This window comes from Mustela lutreola, chromosome 9 (assembly GCF_030435805.1).
Source record: "Mustela lutreola isolate mMusLut2 chromosome 9, mMusLut2.pri, whole genome shotgun sequence".
NCBI classification, from domain to species: Eukaryota; Metazoa; Chordata; class Mammalia; order Carnivora; family Mustelidae; genus Mustela; species Mustela lutreola.
Window position 1 is genome coordinate 23,747,107 of NC_081298.1, and position 19,520 is coordinate 23,766,626.

At 48.7% G+C, this 19,520-nt stretch overlaps 2 protein-coding genes across 12 annotated transcripts in view; one reads left to right on the forward strand and one right to left on the reverse strand.

Annotated features, from left to right (window-relative positions):
• The window catches only part of NCOA6 (nuclear receptor coactivator 6), a 102,786-nt gene extending 95,165 nt beyond the window's left edge, over nt 1–7,621 (forward strand). For all 8 annotated transcript variants that reach the window (XM_059133454.1, XM_059133455.1, XM_059133456.1 and 5 more), the window contains one exon: nt 7,051–7,621. In XM_059133454.1, the coding sequence (XP_058989437.1) occupies nt 7,051–7,094 (44 nt within the window). In that variant the 3' untranslated portion in view covers nt 7,095–7,621. The remainder of the gene's footprint in view (nt 1–7,050) is intronic.
• A 1,076-nt stretch (nt 7,622–8,697) lies between these two features.
• Nucleotides 8,698–17,963, reverse strand: TP53INP2 (tumor protein p53 inducible nuclear protein 2). Of its 4 annotated transcripts, XM_059133461.1 has the most exons (5): nt 17,416–17,520; nt 16,776–16,889; nt 13,302–13,477; nt 12,620–12,908; nt 8,698–12,086 (listed from the first exon to the last, which is right to left on the reverse strand). In XM_059133461.1, the coding sequence occupies exons 3-5, from the start codon at nt 13,423–13,425 to the stop codon at nt 11,831–11,833; spliced, it is 669 nt and encodes a 222-aa protein (XP_058989444.1). In that variant the 5' UTR covers nt 13,426–13,477; nt 16,776–16,889; nt 17,416–17,520; the 3' UTR covers nt 8,698–11,830. The 4 variants fall into 4 exon arrangements, with proteins under 4 accessions (XP_058989444.1, XP_058989445.1, XP_058989441.1 ...); XM_059133462.1 differs by lacking the exons at nt 16,776–16,889; nt 17,416–17,520 and adding an exon at nt 17,737–17,963 and having other exon boundaries at nt 12,620–12,788; XM_059133458.1 differs by lacking the exons at nt 16,776–16,889; nt 17,416–17,520 and adding an exon at nt 17,737–17,961.
• Nucleotides 17,964–19,520: the final 1,557 nt, after the last annotated feature.

Genomic DNA, 19,520 nt, shown 5'->3' on the forward strand with positions numbered 1-19,520 from the left:
ACTATCAATTTTCTCTCTTGTATTGACCGATGTCTCCTTTTTGAATTCACTGTCCTTGGCTTCTCTGACCTAGAGCTTTTGAAAGTTTTCTCTCTACCTCTCTGACTCTTCCTTCTCAACCTCAGTACACAGATATTAGATGTTGGCTTTCCTCATACTTCAATCCTGACTCACCCTTTGTCTCCAGCTCTTCTCTCCCCAACCGATCTCACTCATGCCTCACTTTCTTAGTTACAACTTTTCACAGACAACTCATGAATTTGTATTTCTAGTACAGACCTCTAGAAATCATAGACAACTGCATGTACAACCTTACCAGGACTTCAAATATTCAACATGTCCTATTTCACCCACAATGGTAGGCCATTTGCCAGTGTTCCCCACCTTGGGGAATGGTACCACTATCTGTCCATTGGGCACCCCCTCCTTGGCACCTCTCCCTCATCCTCACATCCCTCATATCATCACAAAAAGCTGCTGCTTTTGTCTCAAGTGGCCTGAATTCATCCACTTTGCCCCATCTTCATTGCTACTGTAGCTTAAAGCCCTTCAGTGATTCACATTGTAATTAGGATTAAAGTCTAAAAGCACCAACAAGGTTCTGTGTGGTCTGGTCTCTGTCAGCATCTCCCAGCCTCATTTGAGTTCCCTCAGCAACTCAGAAATGCTACTCTTATCCCTTGTCAAGAGTCTGTATGTATGTTACACCCATTGCAGGGAATGTTCTTCCCTCTTCCTTCTCTTTTCCTCATGAACTTCCTACTCTGTCTACCTAGCTCCCTGGTCACTGCTATGAGAAATCATAGCACCATGTTCTCCTTTATAACGTCACAGTTGTAAATTTATGTCTATTTACATGATAGGTAATTAATCTATGCACTCTGCTTGGATAGGAGTTGTCTGGCTTTGCTCATCATCATATCCTTGGTACCTAGTATGGTGCCTCAGGCAAAGAGATATATAATCAGTAATTATTAATAATTGTCTATCAAATATATGTTAAGTACTTAACATATGCCAGGCCCTGGGGATATAATAGTGAAAAAACAGTGTCTCTGTCTTCATCATATCAATTATTTGCCAGCCAAAAAGACTAATAGTGTGTTAAATGTTAAATGTTGTGATAGCAAAATTACATGGTACTGTAGGAGCATCTAGCTGGGATGCTGTGCTCCTCTGCCAAATCAGAGAAGGCTTTCTGGAGAAAATGATGTTTAAGCGAGCTGAAGAATGAGAAGGCATTATGCAGGCTATGGGAGTTGAATGAAATATTCTAGGCAAAAGGAACAGCATGTGCAAAGGCCCAGATCTGAGGGAAGTGTATGATACTTCATCTCCTCAGGAAATGTGCTGAGCTTAAGTAGCTCACATTAGGCAAGAGCTGGGATCATGGCTAAGTGCCTGATATCAGCAGGGGTGCTGAGAAACAGTCAAGTACTATTGGGATGCCAGCCTGAAGATGAGGGCAGGCTCTGTGCACCAACACCAGACACTGACCTGGGAACTCAGCTGTCATTGGCAGGTTGTGCTTCTGGGCGAGAATTTCACGAATCCTCACAAGAGCCCCTGGGAGTAGGCCACAGGTGCACAGATCACAGAGAGGTAGAGGTGTAGAAGTTACCTTATCTCAGTCCATCAGAGAGGAAGGGTCTCCTTTCCTTTTCAGGCATCCTGTATAAACCAGGGTCCTCTTAGGTATCCCCACTTTAATGCAGAAAAGGAACCAGCTACTTTCTTCATTCTCCCTGGGAATCTCTCCAAGGCAGAGATTTGTTTAGAAGCACTCCTTTCAGTATATTGAATACTAAATTTAGACCACCAAAGGGAAGATTCCTGAAGTTCTGTGAGAAAATCTGCTTCCTCTCAATTATGTGTATTCTTTTGGCCCTTCACCTTCCCAAAGAATCAAGGTCTTCTAGGCTGTAGAATATGGTGTGTGATTACATTTAAAGCAGGAAACAAGGTGGGGGGTGGGCAGGAAACAAGTGTTGGTCTTTAGAGAAGTCACATACCAGATTTTTGGAAACTTCACCTGAGCCCAGACCCTCGAGGTAATAAGGGTGTCATTTACAGTGCACTAGGAAGAATTAATCACAGGAGCAGCTGGGACAGTTAAGAAGAGAAGCCCAAATTAGAGCCAGTCTGTAGGGAACTGCCAGCCAAGGAAAGATGGAAAGCTGAAACCTGTTTTAGAAAGGGGTGGGGAATAGGCTTGTACGCTTAAACTGGACATTGTCCCTTGGTGGTGGTGGTCATGTTGTAATACCTGCTTAACAAGTGGCTTCTGCAAAGCCCTAATGACTTGAAAACTTTGTGATTTTGCTTGGGGGCAGGTAAGTGTCTCCTGAAAGGATGTCAGAGCTTTCCCCAAACCCCAGGAATCATAGTCATGTACAGATCTCCACATCAGCCTCAAGCCCTCAGGCTGTCAGTTCTTAACTCTTAGAGTAAGTTACCTTTTAAATCCAAAGTGAGTGCTATAGCTGTTTTTATTTTTAAGTGTTAGAGCTCTTGCATCCAGATTAAAGAATAAATGTGCATTATTATTTGCTATGCAATATGCTATGCTGTATCCAGAACTCTGAACCGGTCATAAAATAACTTTTTGTGATCATATTTGAATCCATACCAGGGAGTGATCATAAAATATCAAGGTGGTTTCCAAAATCTACACAAATCAAATTTGGAGACATAGTAGTGCTGGGTACCTAAACATCTTTCTGCAGCATCAATACTTCTTAAAGTTTTGAGGCGAGAAAAAGGTTTGCCTTTTTGTGTTCATATAGTTCAGGTTATATATGCACAGACAAAATCAGAGCATCTTGAAAGCAGAGAAATATGAGCAGTTTTTTTTTTAAGATTTTATTTATTTATTTGACAGAGAGAGATCACAAGTAGGCAGAGAGGCAGGCAGAGAGAGAGGAAGGGAAGCAGCCTCCCTGCTGAGCAGAGAGCCCGACGCGGGACTCGATCCCAGGACCCTGAGATCATGATCCGAGCTGAAGGCAGCGGCTTAACCCACTGAGCCACCCAGGCACCCTATGAGCAGTTTTTAATGAAAAGTATGGTACATTTGTATTGTCAGAGAACCAGTGACATTAACCATGCTCCTGCTGGGAGAACAGAGTTTGCTTACGTCATGCTGGCCAAGGCTTACTATACTGCCAAATGGGAGCAGGTGGGACAGATTATTTCTGGGCAAGTCCAGGGAGGTCCACATGGATGATAGGTCATTCTCTGTTGTTTTGGTTTTGGTTGTTGGGTTCCCCCTACCCCACTTTTAGTTAAAGACACAAAAATTGGCTCCCACCAATCAATGAGCATCTTTTTAAAACTGGACTTAATCAGGTGTGTTGTTATAAAAACGCAAACGAGTAGTTCTACTTCCTGACATGATGTGTTCCCTATTAACAGAGAAATGGTTTGTCTTTCTTATCTTTATTTATTTATCTTTATTTACTCTTCTGTTTATCATAGGTTTTAGGTTATATTTTCAATTGGGATAAAAGATCAGTAGTTAAAAATGGGTTTCAATGCCTAAATTTGAAACCAGGGAAAATATGATAATATGAAGGAGGTTCAGAGCAACCTATAACAGAGCAGAGCAGCTGTGGTGGGTATCCCTGAAGTGCCTTAAGATGCCTCTGACAGCAAAGTGGGGTGATAGCCCTACCGTACTCTCAGCCTGTGACATGAGAAGCAATGATCTAAAAAAACATTCTTAAAATGGAAGTGTTACTATGGACATACAAATAAGCATGATATGGGAGAAAACCCTGAACAATAACTGCCTGAGACTATACTCTTGTAGCATCATCATTCAGAAATTAGCCATGAAAATTTTGAAAGATGTTCAGAATTTTTTTTTTTTTTTGCAAAAAATAGAAATCTTGGCTAGAAGTAGTACAGTAAAAAACATATGAAGTGAGCAAGGCCAAGGTCATTTTCTAAAACTCCTTAAAAGGTAAACTCCAAATAACAGATTTAGTAGACCCTTGCGCTATAGGTTTGGCCAAATATACTTACAGTCAAAATGAGGCAATCAGGGGGAGAAAATGCCCATATCAAATTATAATGTAAATGTTTTCCAAGGATATGTATGGACAGCCATCTGAAAGACTGTTACTGACCCAATTCTTTACCATGTAGTTGGTTCAAAATATTAATATAAAGGGTGTTACTGTTAGCTTTTGAACTACCTTTATATCTGTGAAGACATTAACTTGTAAAATCTTTGATGGTTTAAAAAACAGGATTTTTCAACAATGTACGTAATTTTTATTTTGCTTGTATGGTTTTGGTTATGGGGTCTTGGGAGTAGGATTATGCAGAGTTAGAGAATTTAGGTATCCTTAGGAACAGACCTGATGTATACCCTGCATGTACCATCAGCCACTTCATTACTTCCCTAGAATTCCTTACCTTAAAGAGTTTACCTCTGGATTCTCTTACTGTATTCAGTGGAGTAATAAAAGTGGTAATGTTTTGGAGGAAATATAAAATTGAACTACAGAAACAAAAAAACTCACCTTCTCAGACGGATTTATAAAGACATCAAAAGTGACATTGCCCTATGACCCAGATTGCCTAGATTTATCCAGGGAAGGTGATAAGAGGCTTCAGTATCAGGCCGTTGCAGTTTTTTTTTCTTCATGGAAGTGTAAAAGCACACTCTACACCATCTTTCTCACCTCTAACCCTGGTATCTAAAAGATTATTTTTCTGAAGTTTCTAACACAAAACATTTGTTTACTCGTGGTCCCACTCATTGATTGGTCCGCAGAAGCATAGTCAGTCTGCCAGATCATCGGGTGCTATGAAGCAGTGACAGATGGGAGAAAGCAAGCAAAGAGGAGGAGGAGGGAGAGCCTGAGGTTACTTCTCCACCCTTCCCCTTCTCACCTGTTTTCCCAGCCACAGAGGTGTCTCTCAGACACAGCACTCGGTCCTTCATATCACAACAAAGAAGAAGCTCCCAAAGTTGGCCTAATTAACAGATATCTCTCTAAGGATGAACACTCAAGACAGAATTGTGTAGAGGCCCCTGTGTGGCTCAGTTGGCTGAGTTCCTACTCTGGTCTCAGCTCAGATCTTGATCTCAGGGTTGTGAGTTCAAGTCCTGCATTGGGCTCTGTACTGGGTAGGGAGCCTACTTTAAAAAAAAAAAAAAGACAACTCTATATTTTACTCAAATGATAAATTTACTACAGTGAAAATGAAACTTGAGAGTTGGACTAGCGAGTTGATCATAGGGAACTTTGGGGTGTGTGAAACTCTTGATTTATACGAAATTAAAGAACCTTTTCCACATGCTGTCAGACTGTCATCTGATTAGCAAAAGACTAAGGAATAAATTAGAGAGCGACTGATTCCTTTACCACATGGCACAAGCAACATGACCTTCCAGCAAGAAGATAAATATACTGAAATTTATACCAATAGAAGTCCAAAAATATTGTGCTGGTCACTTCTTGGAAAGTCATTGAGACCTTCTTAGCAATTAGTATAGCTAATAGTAACATTTTTGCTTTTTGCTTCTGCATCGTAAGTTTGGACTTTCAAAATATGATACAAAAGAGAAAAGATTGCTTAGAACACTGAACCTAAAATGCAGCATCAGAAAATTTAGCCTGTTTCCAGAAACCAATAAAACGGATTCATCTTACATATTACCGTTTTAGAAAATATTTTCTCTCTGACAGGAAGTAATTTTAAAACTTTGATTTATTAAAACCAAAAGATCTATGGAACAGCTTGAAGAATGAGAGTGAATTTTTAACATCAATAGAACATTTTTTGTTTAAAGATTTTATTTATTTGACGGAGTAAGAGAGACTACAGACAGGGGGAGCAGTAGGTGGACGGGGCGGGGAGCAAATTCCCCGCCAAGCAAGGAGCCTGATTCAGATCTAGATCCCAAGACCCTGGGGTCATGACCCAAGCCGAAGGAAGACACTTAACTGACAGACACACCTAGGTGTCCCAAGATCAATAGAAGATTTTAAAGAATTGTTTACATTTGGAGAGCTGCAAGCTATTCACTATACCCTGCTATAGAAGACTTTTGTGAGGAAGGTTTTCTTTTTCAAGGTTTATTTCTTTTAGAGCGAGAGTACAGGGGGGGCAGAGGGAGAGGGAGAGAGAAGCTCAAGCAGACCCTGTGCCTAATGTGGAGCCAGACATGGGGCTCTATCTTAAGACCCCAAGATCATGACCTGAGCCAAAATCAAGAATCAGATGCTCAATTGACTGCACCACCCAGGTGCCCCATGTGAAAACATGGTTTAAATATGGAATAAGATTAAGTTGATTGAAGACACTATGATAAGAGGAAGTAAAGGAGTTAAAACACACTTGTTCAATTTATGCCACTGTTATTCTGCGTATAAGTTATTCAGTTCCCCACCTCTTCCATGAAGCCCACAGGCTCACCTGGGCTCAGAGCAGGCTGTGGCTTGCTCTGAATTGTTTCTATGCCTATATGTATCCACAGCCTTGATATTACTGGCTAGACCATAATAGATACTTGTTGACCATAGGTCATGGTCATGTTATTTAGAGGCTTGACAATAGTAAGGCAAAAAGAGTCACTTACTACAAAATGATGGCTTGATTCCAAAAGGTCCAGAGGCCATTTTTTTGCACTCTGGCACAATTTACTCACTTACCTGTAGCAAGACTTAACTGATTTCTCACAAAAGTACTCCGTCTCTCTGTCATTTCACTGAGTGATAAGAACTGGTGATGGAGGCTGTAGGGTTAATTGCCCAGCTCAAGATGCTCTCCCTACCCTGCCACTTTTTCCGACTGGGTATGTGTGCTTCATCTCCCACCACCTGTATCAGACTTCCCGATTGCCAGGCCCTAGTATACAGAGCCAGGCCTTATTTCCATAGAAGTCTGAGACCCTCTCCACGCCGAGTGCTCCTTTTGAGGCCCTTTGATTTATTCAGAGTCCAGCAGGGTCAGCCCTCCTTCTTGTGGACTGCCTAAAACATCACTGCCGTAAAGAGTTGTCTCAACTGAGCGTGTCCTTCCTTCCCCCAACAGACATAACCAGCGCGGTGCAATCCAAGCGGAGAAAATCCAAGTAAACAAGCTGGACGGCGACTTGATCCTTGTAAATGTGTGTGAATTTTACAAAAAGCAATTTTGAGCTGTGACTTTTTAAAATCCATTTCTGTACAGCTAGTCATTTTAATAATGTGGCCCTTTTCCTAGTCCTTGCAACCTATTTTGTAAAGTGCAATGGGGTAAGCAGAGTTGTTGAACCTTTTGGTGTTACAAGATGAAGTTCAAGGTTTCTAAAATGTTGCCATGTATTGAGAGGAGCTAATGCGATTATGTTATTAGTTTTCATATTTCCTAAGCAGCCTAGAGTACAGGGTGAGCATTTTTAGATATTCTAATGATGTATTGTGCTGTGGAAGTTATGTGTGTGAATAGCAGTAGTGGGAGCTAAAGGAATCTTTTCATTTGGAAATGTTGTAAATAATTTTATTATATAGTGTTTTGGATGTATTTGTTGTAGAAATGGACCAGTGAATAAAGAGAATCTAAGGGTTTGTACAATGTGAAATACTGAATGTGTTAAATAAATGTCATTGTCTTAGAACATAAATGTATGTTATTGGTAAGGGATTATTGGGTGAGCATGCTCTTTTTTTAGACCATAAATGAATAGGATCAGCCTTCTTTGTAAATTAGAATCCCACACCTTGTCCTTACTCTACCTGCTTTGAAGAAACTAGCCCTTTCAGCACTGTACCTGGCACTTGATAAATGTTGGTCAAATTTGTTTTGGTTGCAAATAACAGAATCAACTTGGGATCAAAGACCACCCAGGATTTTCTAGGGACAGGAAGCCATCAGTAACCCAGATGTACTTTGTCTCCACCTTGTACATCTGATTCTCTGTGCACAAAATGTTAACAGTCTTCTCCATTTGAGAGATAAGCCCAGACTGACAGCCAGATTCTTTGTAACAGCATCAAGTGTCTTGCCCACTTCAGGTCAGCTTTCCATTTTCAGTCCAATTCTATGGTTAGATCAGGCAGTTCCCACACAGAAGCGGTCATTTTGTGTTACATACTTTATATACTTCAAAGATGTCCACTACTTTCTACCTTTTGGGTACACTATTTCTCATCTGTACCAGGCTTTGGGGCTGGTTTCTCATCAACATGCCTGGGTTTTCCCCTTTCCTTGCTCAATTCCTACCTAAAAATTATAGTCTCTAAACCTGCTGCTTCTGCCCCCACCCTACTCCCAACCTTCAGGAGACTCTGATGCTTGGGGCTCTGTCCTTGTCTTGGTCTGGGCCTCAGCCTCAGCTGTATCTTCTACAGCTAGACACAGAGTCCGTCCCTTCCCCTGCAGAGTCTTCTTGACCTTGCCAGAACCTAATACCTGAGACCAAAAGGATTAGTAAGTCTCAGTCATGCTCTCATTCTCATCTCTGTTTCAGCTGCCTTTATGTATATCTTGGGTTATAAGGATCCTCTAATAGTAGTTATTGATGAATCAGACCCCACAATTGTCTGGCTCTATTCCCAACAAGCCTATCTTCCCTATTCTTTCCGTGTCTGTATGACACACAAGCAGAACCAAAGCCAGCCTAAATCCCTTGCCAATATTATGCTTGAGATTGCAAAGTGCTTCTTCTATGTTAGCTCTACTCAGACAGAAAGCATAATGTGCTTTAAATAGATTTTTATTTGTTTTTCTTTATATTAATTTTTTTTTCTCCCATAGAGGAATAACATTAAAACCTAACAATCAGAATCCTGTTATACACATACACAGGCATGCCACATGACTGGATTGAGGTGGTTATGTCCTTGAGTCTGTCAACATGTCACAACATGGTCAACCACAGTCTTCTCATTTCAGTCAGTCTCAACACAAAACACCTAAGAGGGATACACTCAGCTTGTTGGTTCCATGTGGAACTAGGTGGCAGGGCAAGAGGGAAGATACAAGGGGCTCCGGTGTGTCTGCATTCAGTCCCCTCACATTAAAGCCCCATGGATCTGAGAAGACATCCAAGAGCTCTAGTGGGGTCCCTGTTGCACCTAAGACATTATAGGTCAGAACAAATTGATCAGGGTTCCAGGTGGGGGTTAGGGAGCAGGCATACCCCAAAACAGCAGCAAACTGCATTCATACACACTTGATACCCTGTTGGGGCCAAACTGGCAAAAGCTGGAAAGTGACAGCCAGCTTGAAGGGAGCACACAGACATATTGGGGAATTACTGTAAGTCGCCCTTTGATGTCTTGGGTCTCACTCTAGAAACAGGGGTCCCTCTGACATACTCAGTTTTGGCAAAGTGCTGGTAGTATTGACATCAATTAATACAAACTACTCCACAGTCTCTGAAAACATCAGTCAAGACAGACTCTCTCACCCCCTCCTGTCTAAGGTTGCATAGGACTTTGTGAATTCAGGTTCCCTCATGTATTCAAGTTCTGTGGTTTAAAAAAAAAGAAAATCCTGAAGCATGCTCAAGGTGAAAGGCACATACACAGTCAATACAGTATGACGAGGTCTGATGCTTCAGGAGTCAGACTAGCAGGAGACTGAGTAGATTGGTTCTTAGAAATCTATACACTCAAATGCTACAGAATCTATAGGAAAGTACAAAAACACATGAGCCTTACAACCAGCCAGGTGGTGAGACTGCAGGGTTCTAGAACTACAGTTGCCTCAAAAAATACAGGTAAGGGAGGGGCCTTTGAAATTTGAACCAAATGCCCTATAACTCACTCTCCCCCCCCCCCCCCAGAAGGATCATGGGGACTGCCCAGGACTGAGCCTATGCCTCAGCTGGCAGCAGAGGAGTAGGCAGGAAGAGTGGGAGGGAGGTTCAGTTCTCAGAAGTGCTGAAGACCCTAACTGGCTGTGAAGTGACCACAGGGTAGCTGGAAGAATAAAACCAACCAGGCTATAACTGCAGGAGAACCTTGGCCAGAGGAGCAAGGTTATCAACTACCGGGGCACTAGTGGACTGGTGCAGGGACTTGGATCTGCCTTTACTGTAGATTTGGTTTACTCTATTGAATAGGAGACCCCAACCGGAACTTCCTCTGTCCCCATCCCAGCAACCATGGGGCTACCCTGCTCCTTTATCCATATACCCAACCTGAGGCTTGGGGCTATAGGATCAGGGAGGGCAACTACCTTAACCCTCATGGGATCGCAGTTTTCCCACCAAGCCTCAGCTTGGCGGTGAGGCCAAGAAACCTGGAATTGGAGTGAGGGGGAAGACCGATGTTAGTATGTAACAGGAAATCTTAAAAGTTTCAAGGGAGAAAAGAGCACACACTAGAAGAGGACAGTTAGAGGAAAAGGGAAGCAACTCGGGGTATCCCAAGAAGCTGTTGCTGGTGTCTGAGCCCAAAATTCACTCCCACCACAAGAAGGGCAACACTGTCTGCCTGTGTCCCCTCTTGCCTCACCCAGGAATTCTCACCCAGGTTCTGTCCTCCAGCTACTTAACTGGAGGAGAGGGCAAGGGGAACCATAGGACAACCATTTCTCCCCATCAGACTAGAAAGGAACAGCCCTGGGGGAGGAAATGAGAGGCTCCCCAGAGGCCCCGACCCTGGATAGGAACTATTTGGGGGTTGGGCCAGTGGGGCTCCTGGCTTCCTACCCAGGAGTGTTTTTATTAGTCATCCTAGGTAGAGTGTGAAATACAAGGCCAGAGGCAACATGAAGGCTGAGCTGTTAGTCTTGGGATGGCTTCACCCCACAGCTTGTCCTCCCCAGTATCGTTCTGCTTTCTTACTCTGGGGTGTGCACTTTACCTGCCTAGAAGCCCTCTGGCTTGCATCTCTCCTAAACTAGTTCTAGCACCTTGGGCATGTGAACAGATGGTCAGGATGGCAGGGCCTTGCCCAGCCTCTACCCCTGGGGTGACATGTTGAGGGTAGGGCAACAAGATATTAAGCCCTTCAGACTAAGGGGAGTGCAGAGGGGTGGATTTCTGGAAGAGATTTGGAAACTGGGATTCTAGGCAAGGGAAGTGGGGGCAGACTTCAGGCTCAAACCCAAGAGGAGGGCTTGGCCTCTCTGAGCAAGCACAGTGCCAGTTCCCATGGTGCAGTGCCCTGCTCCCTACAGCTTCTCAACCTGTATGTCCTGTCTACATTTCCAGTAGGCTGCCTCTTTCCCTCAGTTCCCTCCACCTTCTCCCTTTAACTCACATCTCACAGTCCTGTTCCACATACTTTACCTTTCCAGGCCTAAAAAACTCCAAGGGGAGAGGGAAGGAGGAGACTAAAGGCAGAACCCTTTGGTCTCAGTGTCCACTCCCCCATCCATTTGGGAGGGAATTACTGGGAATGAATAAGGGAGCAGGAGTGAGCATAGTGCCAAACATGAGATAGGGTGAGGCTTGTAAAGTGGGGCTTGAAGGCGGGTTAAAGAGCTACATGTGGGAGAAGAGGCTAGCGGAAGGAAGAGTGGGCCAGAGGTACAGGACCAGGGGGCAAGGATGAAGGGGAATGTCAAGGCAGAGATGGGGGCAGGGACCAGAGAAGGAAGGAAAGATGGAGTGTCAAGGAGGAAGGACATGGAGGATTAAATGCCAGGTATGGGGGGTCGTAGGGTGAAGGAAAGGAGGGGGTTCAGAGTCGGATCAGAGGTGGGAAAATCGAGGTGGGGGGAGAGGGGCTAGCACCCCACCTCACTTGAGGAGGAGGGAGGTTGTAGTGTCCAACCCAGGTGGGCTGCGGGCGCTCCTCGAGCAACACACTGGCTGCGGCAGAGGGACCCGACAGGGGTCGGGAGTCGGCGAGGGGTCTGTGGCTCGGCCGGAGGACCCTCAGTAGTTGAACTGGCGCTGGCACGGCTGGTAGACGAAGCTGCCCTGGTGCTTGGGCCGGCGCGAACGGCTCTCGCGGGCGCGGTTCTGCCGCTGCACCACCTTGGCGCTCAGCGCGTGGCGCTCGGCCCGCTGCCGGGCCCGCTGCAGCCGCCGCGCCTGGCCTGCCTTCTCCAGCAGTGCAGCCCGCGCCGGCAGAGGGGCGGCGGCGGCGTGGTGCAGGGCCCGGGGCTCGCGGCGGGCGGGCGCCAACTCCCTGCGGGGACAGAGCAGGGCTCGGTCAGGGCCGGACACTCCGCCCACCCAGTTCCCGCACCCTTGCCCTGGCGCAATACTGTCTCTGCTCTTAGCAGGGCGCCCAGGCCCTTCCTGTGGGCTTATGGCCCCGCCCTTCTTCCGAGCCAACCTGAAGATGCCTCCTCAGTTCTAAACCCCGTGACAGGTAAACCGGACTCCAGGGAAGGCTCGGCCCCCACTTCCAATTCGGTTCTAACTTGGCGTGCCAGCCTCTGAAAGCCCCACCCCTTTGGCGCTCCGCCAGGCCCCTCGGCCAAATCAGCCCCAAGCCTCCGAGCTGTCTCTCCCAGGCCCCGCCCGGGCCACGAAGCCAGGCCTCGCCCCCTCTTAAGGCTCCGCCCCTTTACCCTCAGGCCCGCTCCGAGCCTTGTCCCCGCCCCCGGCCACTAAGACACGCCTCTAAAGGCTCCGCCCCTTCCGAACGGGGCGGGCTCCTGGGCTTGCTGCCCAGTCTCTAGCCAGGTCTCCAGGCCACGTCCCCGGCCCGCTCACCCTTCGCTAAGGTCGCCGTCAGGCAGGGCAGCGTCGGGGTGCGGGGAAGGGGGCCCAGGCTCCAGCACTATGGTGCTGCCGGTGACGTAAACGGACATGCTGGGGTGCTCGATGAGGAGATCCTCCAGGGGGCTGCTCTGGAGGCGGGCGGGCCCGAGTCCGGGCCCCTCTGCAGTAAAACAGGCGGGAGGGGTAACAAACCAGCTCTCGTCCATCAAGGAGGGCGCGGGCGGGGGGCGGCCTGCGGGGGCAGCGGCGGCCCCGCGGCTAGGTGGAGCCGCGTAGCTGTCTACGGGGCGCGGGAGGGGGAGCCATGCGGAGGAGGGGGCGCAGCGGGGAGGGACACACACACACACCGGACACAATGGGGCGGGGAGAGAAAGGGCATCGTTAGTCAGACCCGCAGCCCCGCCCGCCGCGCCCACGGGGCACCCACGGGCCAGGAGTCTCGACTAGCTGCCCTAGGGCACGTGAGGTGTGGGCCCCAACGCTGCGCTGCCAAGGAGACCGCCCGGGCTTGTAATGGGATGGGGCCCTGTTCCCCTGCCTTCAGTGTCACTGTCTAGACCCCATTTGCCCACTAGGCTGGAGGAACTCCCCAGTCCCTTAGCAGCTCCCCTCCCCTCCGCAGCTCGGCCGCCTGCCACAGGCCCAGGCATCAGAGTCCTGACCCAGGTCTCACCCGGCAGGTCAATGATGAGCCAGCCGTCCACTTCATCTTCCTCGGAGACGAAGGCTCGGGGACATTCGGGGTCCTCGGGGGGAGGGGGAGTACTGAAGAAGAGGCTGGTGAGGCGCTGGAACATGGCCTAGGATGAAAAGGCCTCAGGCGGGGGCGTCCTCCGGCAGTATAGAAACCTGGGAGGTGCACAGAAGCAGTCAAGAACCCCCACTGACTTTAGTCGACTACCCCTGACTCCCAGCTCCGCTCGGGATCCCACCCAGTGCAAGGGATTGGTGGGGAAGCTCTGCGGTGTGTGCACGTTCTGGTAAGTCCGTCTGCTTTCAGCCTTTTTCTGTTTTCTGTGTGATCTTAGCAAGTTATTTAACTTCTCTGTGCTTTAGTTTTCTCATCTGTCAAGTGTCAATGATAAAATACCTTCCTCTGGGCCCTTACAGGAATTCCATGAGCTAATAATAGTATCCTCCTCTGGGCTCTAATAAGAATTAAATGAACCAAACACAAAGTGCTTCCAGTCATACTCAGGCACAGAGTAAGCATTCAGTAAACCAATCTACTAGTAGTTATTAAAATCATTGCCCCCTCTAGGGACATGGAAGGAGTAATAGATAAGACCACATTCTATCAGGAAAGGTCTCCAGAGGCCTGGACATCCCAGCTGGACCTCAAAGTTCTCTAAGCAAGGAAGAAACTGTCCAGTACTGCAATTACTTATTATCATTGTCATACTATAGCTAACATTCATGTGCTAGGTATTGTACTAAGCACTTTACCTATATCACCACAGGTATTTCTCACAACAACTCTAGGAGGTAGGTCTAATTATTATCCCTTTTTTACAGGTAAAGAAACTGAGGCTCCAGGAGGTAAGGTAACTTGCACAAAATCTCACAGCTAATAAGACACAGAGGTTGGATTTAAACCCATGCAGTCAGATTCCAGAGGCAGCACCCATAACCACTATAATCCACTGCCTTTACTGGATTAGACATTAGTTTAGATTAGGCATTTTTAATTTGGAGGCCAAAGTATTTTTCTGGGAATAAGTTTTTCTTTTTTCTTTTTCTTAAGATTTTATTTATTTATTTGACAGAAGAGACACAGTGAGAGAGGGAACACAAGCAGGGGGAGTGGGAGAGGGAGAAGCAGGCTTCCTGCTGAACAGGGAGCCCCATGTGGGGCTTGATCCCAGGACCCTGAAACCACAATTTGGGCTGAAGGCAGACACTTAACTACTGAGCCACCCAGGTGCCCCTGGGAAGAAGTTTTTATCCTGATTTCCTAACATCACTCCTTGATCCCAAAGATTAAGAGCACCTACTTGAGCCTGTGTGGCCTGAAGAGTGTTAGCTGGCAGAAATCCCACAGAACGGCTACCATGTGATTCCACAGCTCTCACTGTGTCTGTCTGACAAGGTTCTAAGATCCTATTCCCTTGGGCCCTCCCCCCTCTCACCCTCTATACCTAAGCTCCTGCTCAAGGGCAGCATTCCTGGCTAGGAGGAAGATCAAGTTGCTGGCCCCAGAAAAACAGCAGGTCAGTGGGAGGTGATGATGAACGGGGGTGCCTATCAGACCTCAGGAGCCCTTAAGGATGAGCACTGAGGATTGGACCAGGACCCAGCTCCTCAAATCAGTCCTTGCCTGGATGAAAATGAGGAAGGAGACCCGTGCTCCAGGAATGGAGACACCAAGGAAGCAGCTAGAGATCTATTCTCCTCCCCACTTCAGTCTACCTTAGCACTAGGCCTGGCTGGGAGTCCCCTGGATATGTCCCAAAACTTGAGCCTCCACATCTGTCCTCTGAAGATGGTCAACCATTTTGCCACTGAGACACTTGTCACCATCTTCTGGGGATCATTCCACATTTCCTGCAGAACTCCCTGGGGGCATGTCCACCCTTCCATTCCCTGGAGGCATCCTACACTTATTGCTAATCCTCCTGAGGTTTGAGGGTTTGTTTTTTTTTTTTTTTTTTTAAGATTTTTAAAATTTATTTGTGATAGAGCACAAGCAGCAGCAGGGAGAGGGAGAAGCAGGCTCCCCACTGAGCAAGGAGCCGGATATAGGACTTGATGCCAGGACCCTGGGATCATGACCCGAGCCAAAGGCAGATGCTTAACTGACTGAGCCACCCAAGTGTCCACCACCCGAGGTATTCTTATGTTTGCTGCTACCTCTCCCATTCCTTGGGTATGTTTTCACACTTCCCACCAGAATCATCCAACCTCTATAAACAGAGTATTTTCCACATTTGCAGACCTACACTGGGCTCTAGAAGGAAGTGTTCCCTGGGTGCTGGCTTCTCTGGTGGGTGGGTGGAAGACCTACAGAGATTATAAAAGGTTGGGCACCCCCAACTAGTGTCTGCCCAGCACAAGCCACATATCCCCACCCATCTGTTAGCCACAGAGAATTAGTGACTCAGTTACCAGAAATCCAGAAAGTTCCGCCCCTCCTGAAGGAAGGGAAGATTGGAGCCTTGATGAGGCACACCCTCCTTGCAACGACCTACCACTTCAGTAAGAAGATGAAAGCGAAGTTGAGAGTTGTTGCAGGCCCATGATATTCACCTGGCCCATTTTACAACCTGAGAATCCAAGGAAATAAGTCTATCCAAAGACAGAGAGGTAGGTGGTGGCCAGGCAGGTGGAGCCCCAGGGCATGAAACATTGAGTCCAGAGAATACACAGTCAGGAAAGCCTCAGCAAACAAGCGCCAAAATGTAATGATGCAAGAAAGATTAGGAAGGTCAGAGAGGAGTCAGAACTTAACCAAGTCACTGCTAACCTCAGAACCCCTCTGTCCAGCTGTAAAAAGGCTTGGAGTTCCTGACACCAAGATTCACCAGGCATTTGCCAGAGCAGCCGCTGTGCAGCAGAACCTGCAGTGTCTCCTCTGATTACCCCCATATCCAGGTAAAGGTTGCCCGGTAGGGGGAAGCTCCCTGCCTGAAGTCACACAGCAAGTAAGTGACAGAGCCAAGAATGACAGCAGCACCAGCCAACCAGTGCCCGCCCCCTCTCACGACCACAGTGCGGGGAGCCTCCCAGATTTTCTTTCCCATCTTTGCCAGCTTCCTGATTCTCACATTCCCAGCCCTGCTCCAGGGAGAACCATTCCCTTTAATAACTACAGCAGCTGTGCCCAGAATAGCACTTGAGCTCCAAGCCATCTCTACCCCACCCCATCCTTTAGCAAAGCCAGCTCGGATGGGACTCTTGGCCCAGGCTCTGGGGCCCATCCACTTGGAAAGCCGGAAGCTCTCCTCCTCCTTTTTTCTCCTGCCCCTCTCTGTCAGCAGAGAGAGAGGGGCAGCATAAGCCTCATCATCACCAGCACTAGGCCAGGTCAAGTCCTTCTGACATGCTGGGGGTTGGGAAGGTAAGAAAGGGCCAAACAGAGGGAACCTTCACCCTCCATCCCACCCCTACGTCAGCCCATGGAGACACCCTGATGCAGCCAATGACTCACCTTTCTGTGGTCAAAACAGCTGGGAGGCAGCGATTTTATTGGGCTCTGGGACTCCAAGGTACAGAGGGAGGGAGGGTCAAGGCCACAAAAGGGGACCCTGTCTCCAGAGACCTCCTGGAAAAAGATCCAGGAATGAGGGGACCTAAAAGCCCTATCGAATTCGGATGGTACTGAGCCTAAGGTAGAGTCAATGCCCAGTGTTGGAGGATGTGTAACTTGTTACTTGTACTGAGTTCCAACCAGGCATGTGCCGTGGCAGATGTATTTGTCATTCACTCAGTAGGCATGACTCTAATCGGCTTCAGGACCTGCGGTAATCAACTTCCCCTCTCTGGGCCTCAGTTTCTCCTTCCATGAAAAGGAGTCTAAGACCCCTTGTTTGGGGGCTGGGAGTGACATCAGCTAAAGCTTGGCAGAGAACAGGGATGAGGGAGATGTTAGGGTTGTCCCCGGGGGGTGCAGAGCTTGGAGCTGGAGAGAGGGTATTCCGCCATCTGGTGCCGCCCCCAACGACCTAGAGCTGGATCTCTGGACTGCCCCCGAACTCTTGAGGACCGCCCCCCCTCCCCCACAGCCTAGACCCAGCAGCGCCGCGCGAAGGCAAGGAGAAAGTCCGGGATCGGAGGCCTGCCCCCAACACCTGGGTTAGCTTAGGAAACTGCAGAGGCCCCTCCGGTCTTGCTGCCTTTCTGCGTCCCTCACCCGTGGGCCCAGCCCCGACCCAGCGCCTACTGGGTCAGGGGAGGACAAGCGACCCGAGCCGGGGGGCGGTGCGGCCTTGGTGACGTCTCAATGTCATATGCAAATAGGGAGACGTCACGGTCTACCGGCCTGCGGCAGCCAATCAAAAAACGGGAATGCAGCCCGGCGGCCGCGGGCGGAAACAAAGACCCGGGAGCTGGGACCGCGGGGCGTGTCTCCGGACGCAGGACCCCCTGGGCCGAAGCCGGTGGGGACTCACCTGGGGGAGGGGGCGGTGCGGCGGGCGGGGTGGCTCTGAGGTAGTTGTGCGGCGGAGCGTCCCGGCGTGGGTGCTGATCACAGGCCGGGCTGCATCGCGGGGGCTGGACGGGGAGGCGGCGGGGCTCCGACTCGGAAGCTCGCAGCTGCTGCGCTCGCCCGCGGGGCTTTGAGACTGTGCGGCCGCTGCTGGGCTCACGGCACAAATTGGAACGTTCAAACAGCTGATTGTGACATCACAAAGGGGCCCGCCCGCCTCGCGTCACCGGCCGGCGGTGCGGTGGCCAATCCCAGGCTGCGGATACCCCCTCCCTACCCCCTCCACGATTCGCTGGCTAGTGGCTCCTGCTCCGGAGCCCAACTCCGAGCCTCGGGGGGCCTCCCGGGGAGGCCACTGCTAGGAGCTTCGACTCCTTGCCGCAGGGCGACCCACGGACCTCTTACTGAGGAGAGCCCCCACCCCCTACGAGATCCCCATCTTTCTCATTCCCTCCGTACCCACTGCCCCTCCCGTATCCTTTCACTGGCATCCTCTATCCTTGTCCCCCAGCCCTTTTGTCAACTCCACACCAACGTCCGTGCACCTCCATGCTCCCCACCAACCTCCTCCCTCCTCTCTCTCCCTCTTGTTTCTGTTTTTCCTCAGTCGGACAGGCTTGAGAGGTGGAGGACATCCCCTTCCCTGGTTCCAGGGGAGCACCCGGGAGTGTAGAGGAATTGGCGAGGCTGACGGGCAATTTTGCCGAGTGGGACTCGGAGAGGAATTACCCTGGGCTGAATAGCTCATCTAGAGAGCGTTCAGACTTTATTTAATCCACATTGCTACCAGGACTGGACAGAAAAGTGACAAGGCAAGGTTTATTTGTCCCGATTTACACACCGGGAAACTTATGCTCGCACATCTCACTGTCACTTTGAGGATTCATTTTCAATAATGCATCCAGCAAACATTGTACCCAGCATTGCCGGCTGCCAGACGGCTGCCTGACGTTTACTAAACACTGAGCGCCAGGCACCCTGCTCTAGCACTTTGTGTTTTCATCTCCACGACAACAACAGAGGTGAGTATTATCCCCATTTTCCAGTTGAGGACACAGACTCAGAGAGCCTAACTGATTCCTTACAGGTTGCAAACTATAATAAATAGCAGAACCAGGGTCTGAACCCATAGTTCCTGGCCCCAACCTCTTCACTCTCTACATGCATCTAACCCCCAGAGTGCCTCTGCCTCTCCAGGGAAACTAAGGTCCAGTCCTGACTGTCCCCAAACTTGCTGTGTGGCCTCAAGCAAAGGCGTATTACTTCTGTGGGCCTCAGTTTCCTTTTCCATCAAATATCCACGCATATCCAAGCTTCTAGAGATTCTTTCAAACTTTCAACCCTCAGAATTGTGCCAATCCCGTTATTCGAGACCCCACCTCTGCCAAAGCCCTGGGAAATAACCTGAGGAGAGACCACAAATACACTCCCTCCAGATCTCCAGCATGAGAGGTTCTAGGTCCCCTCCAGTAGAGCAGCACGGGTGGGGGTGCCCATCTGGCCCAGCAGGAGGCAGAGAGTAAGCTAGGCGGGAGCTTCATGCTCTAGTGATAAAATCCTGTCCCAGCCTAGTCTGAAGCTCCAGAGGGACTCCTTAGCCCTAGTAACTAGGAGAAGGAGCCAGGAGATAATACCCAGAGGCTTCTGAGGTGGGGGAGGGGAGGGGAGAGCTGTGTTTTGGCCCTTGGAGTGATGTCCCCAACGTGTCCTCCTCCTGTGCAACCCTGAGCCTTGGCTTTTTACCCC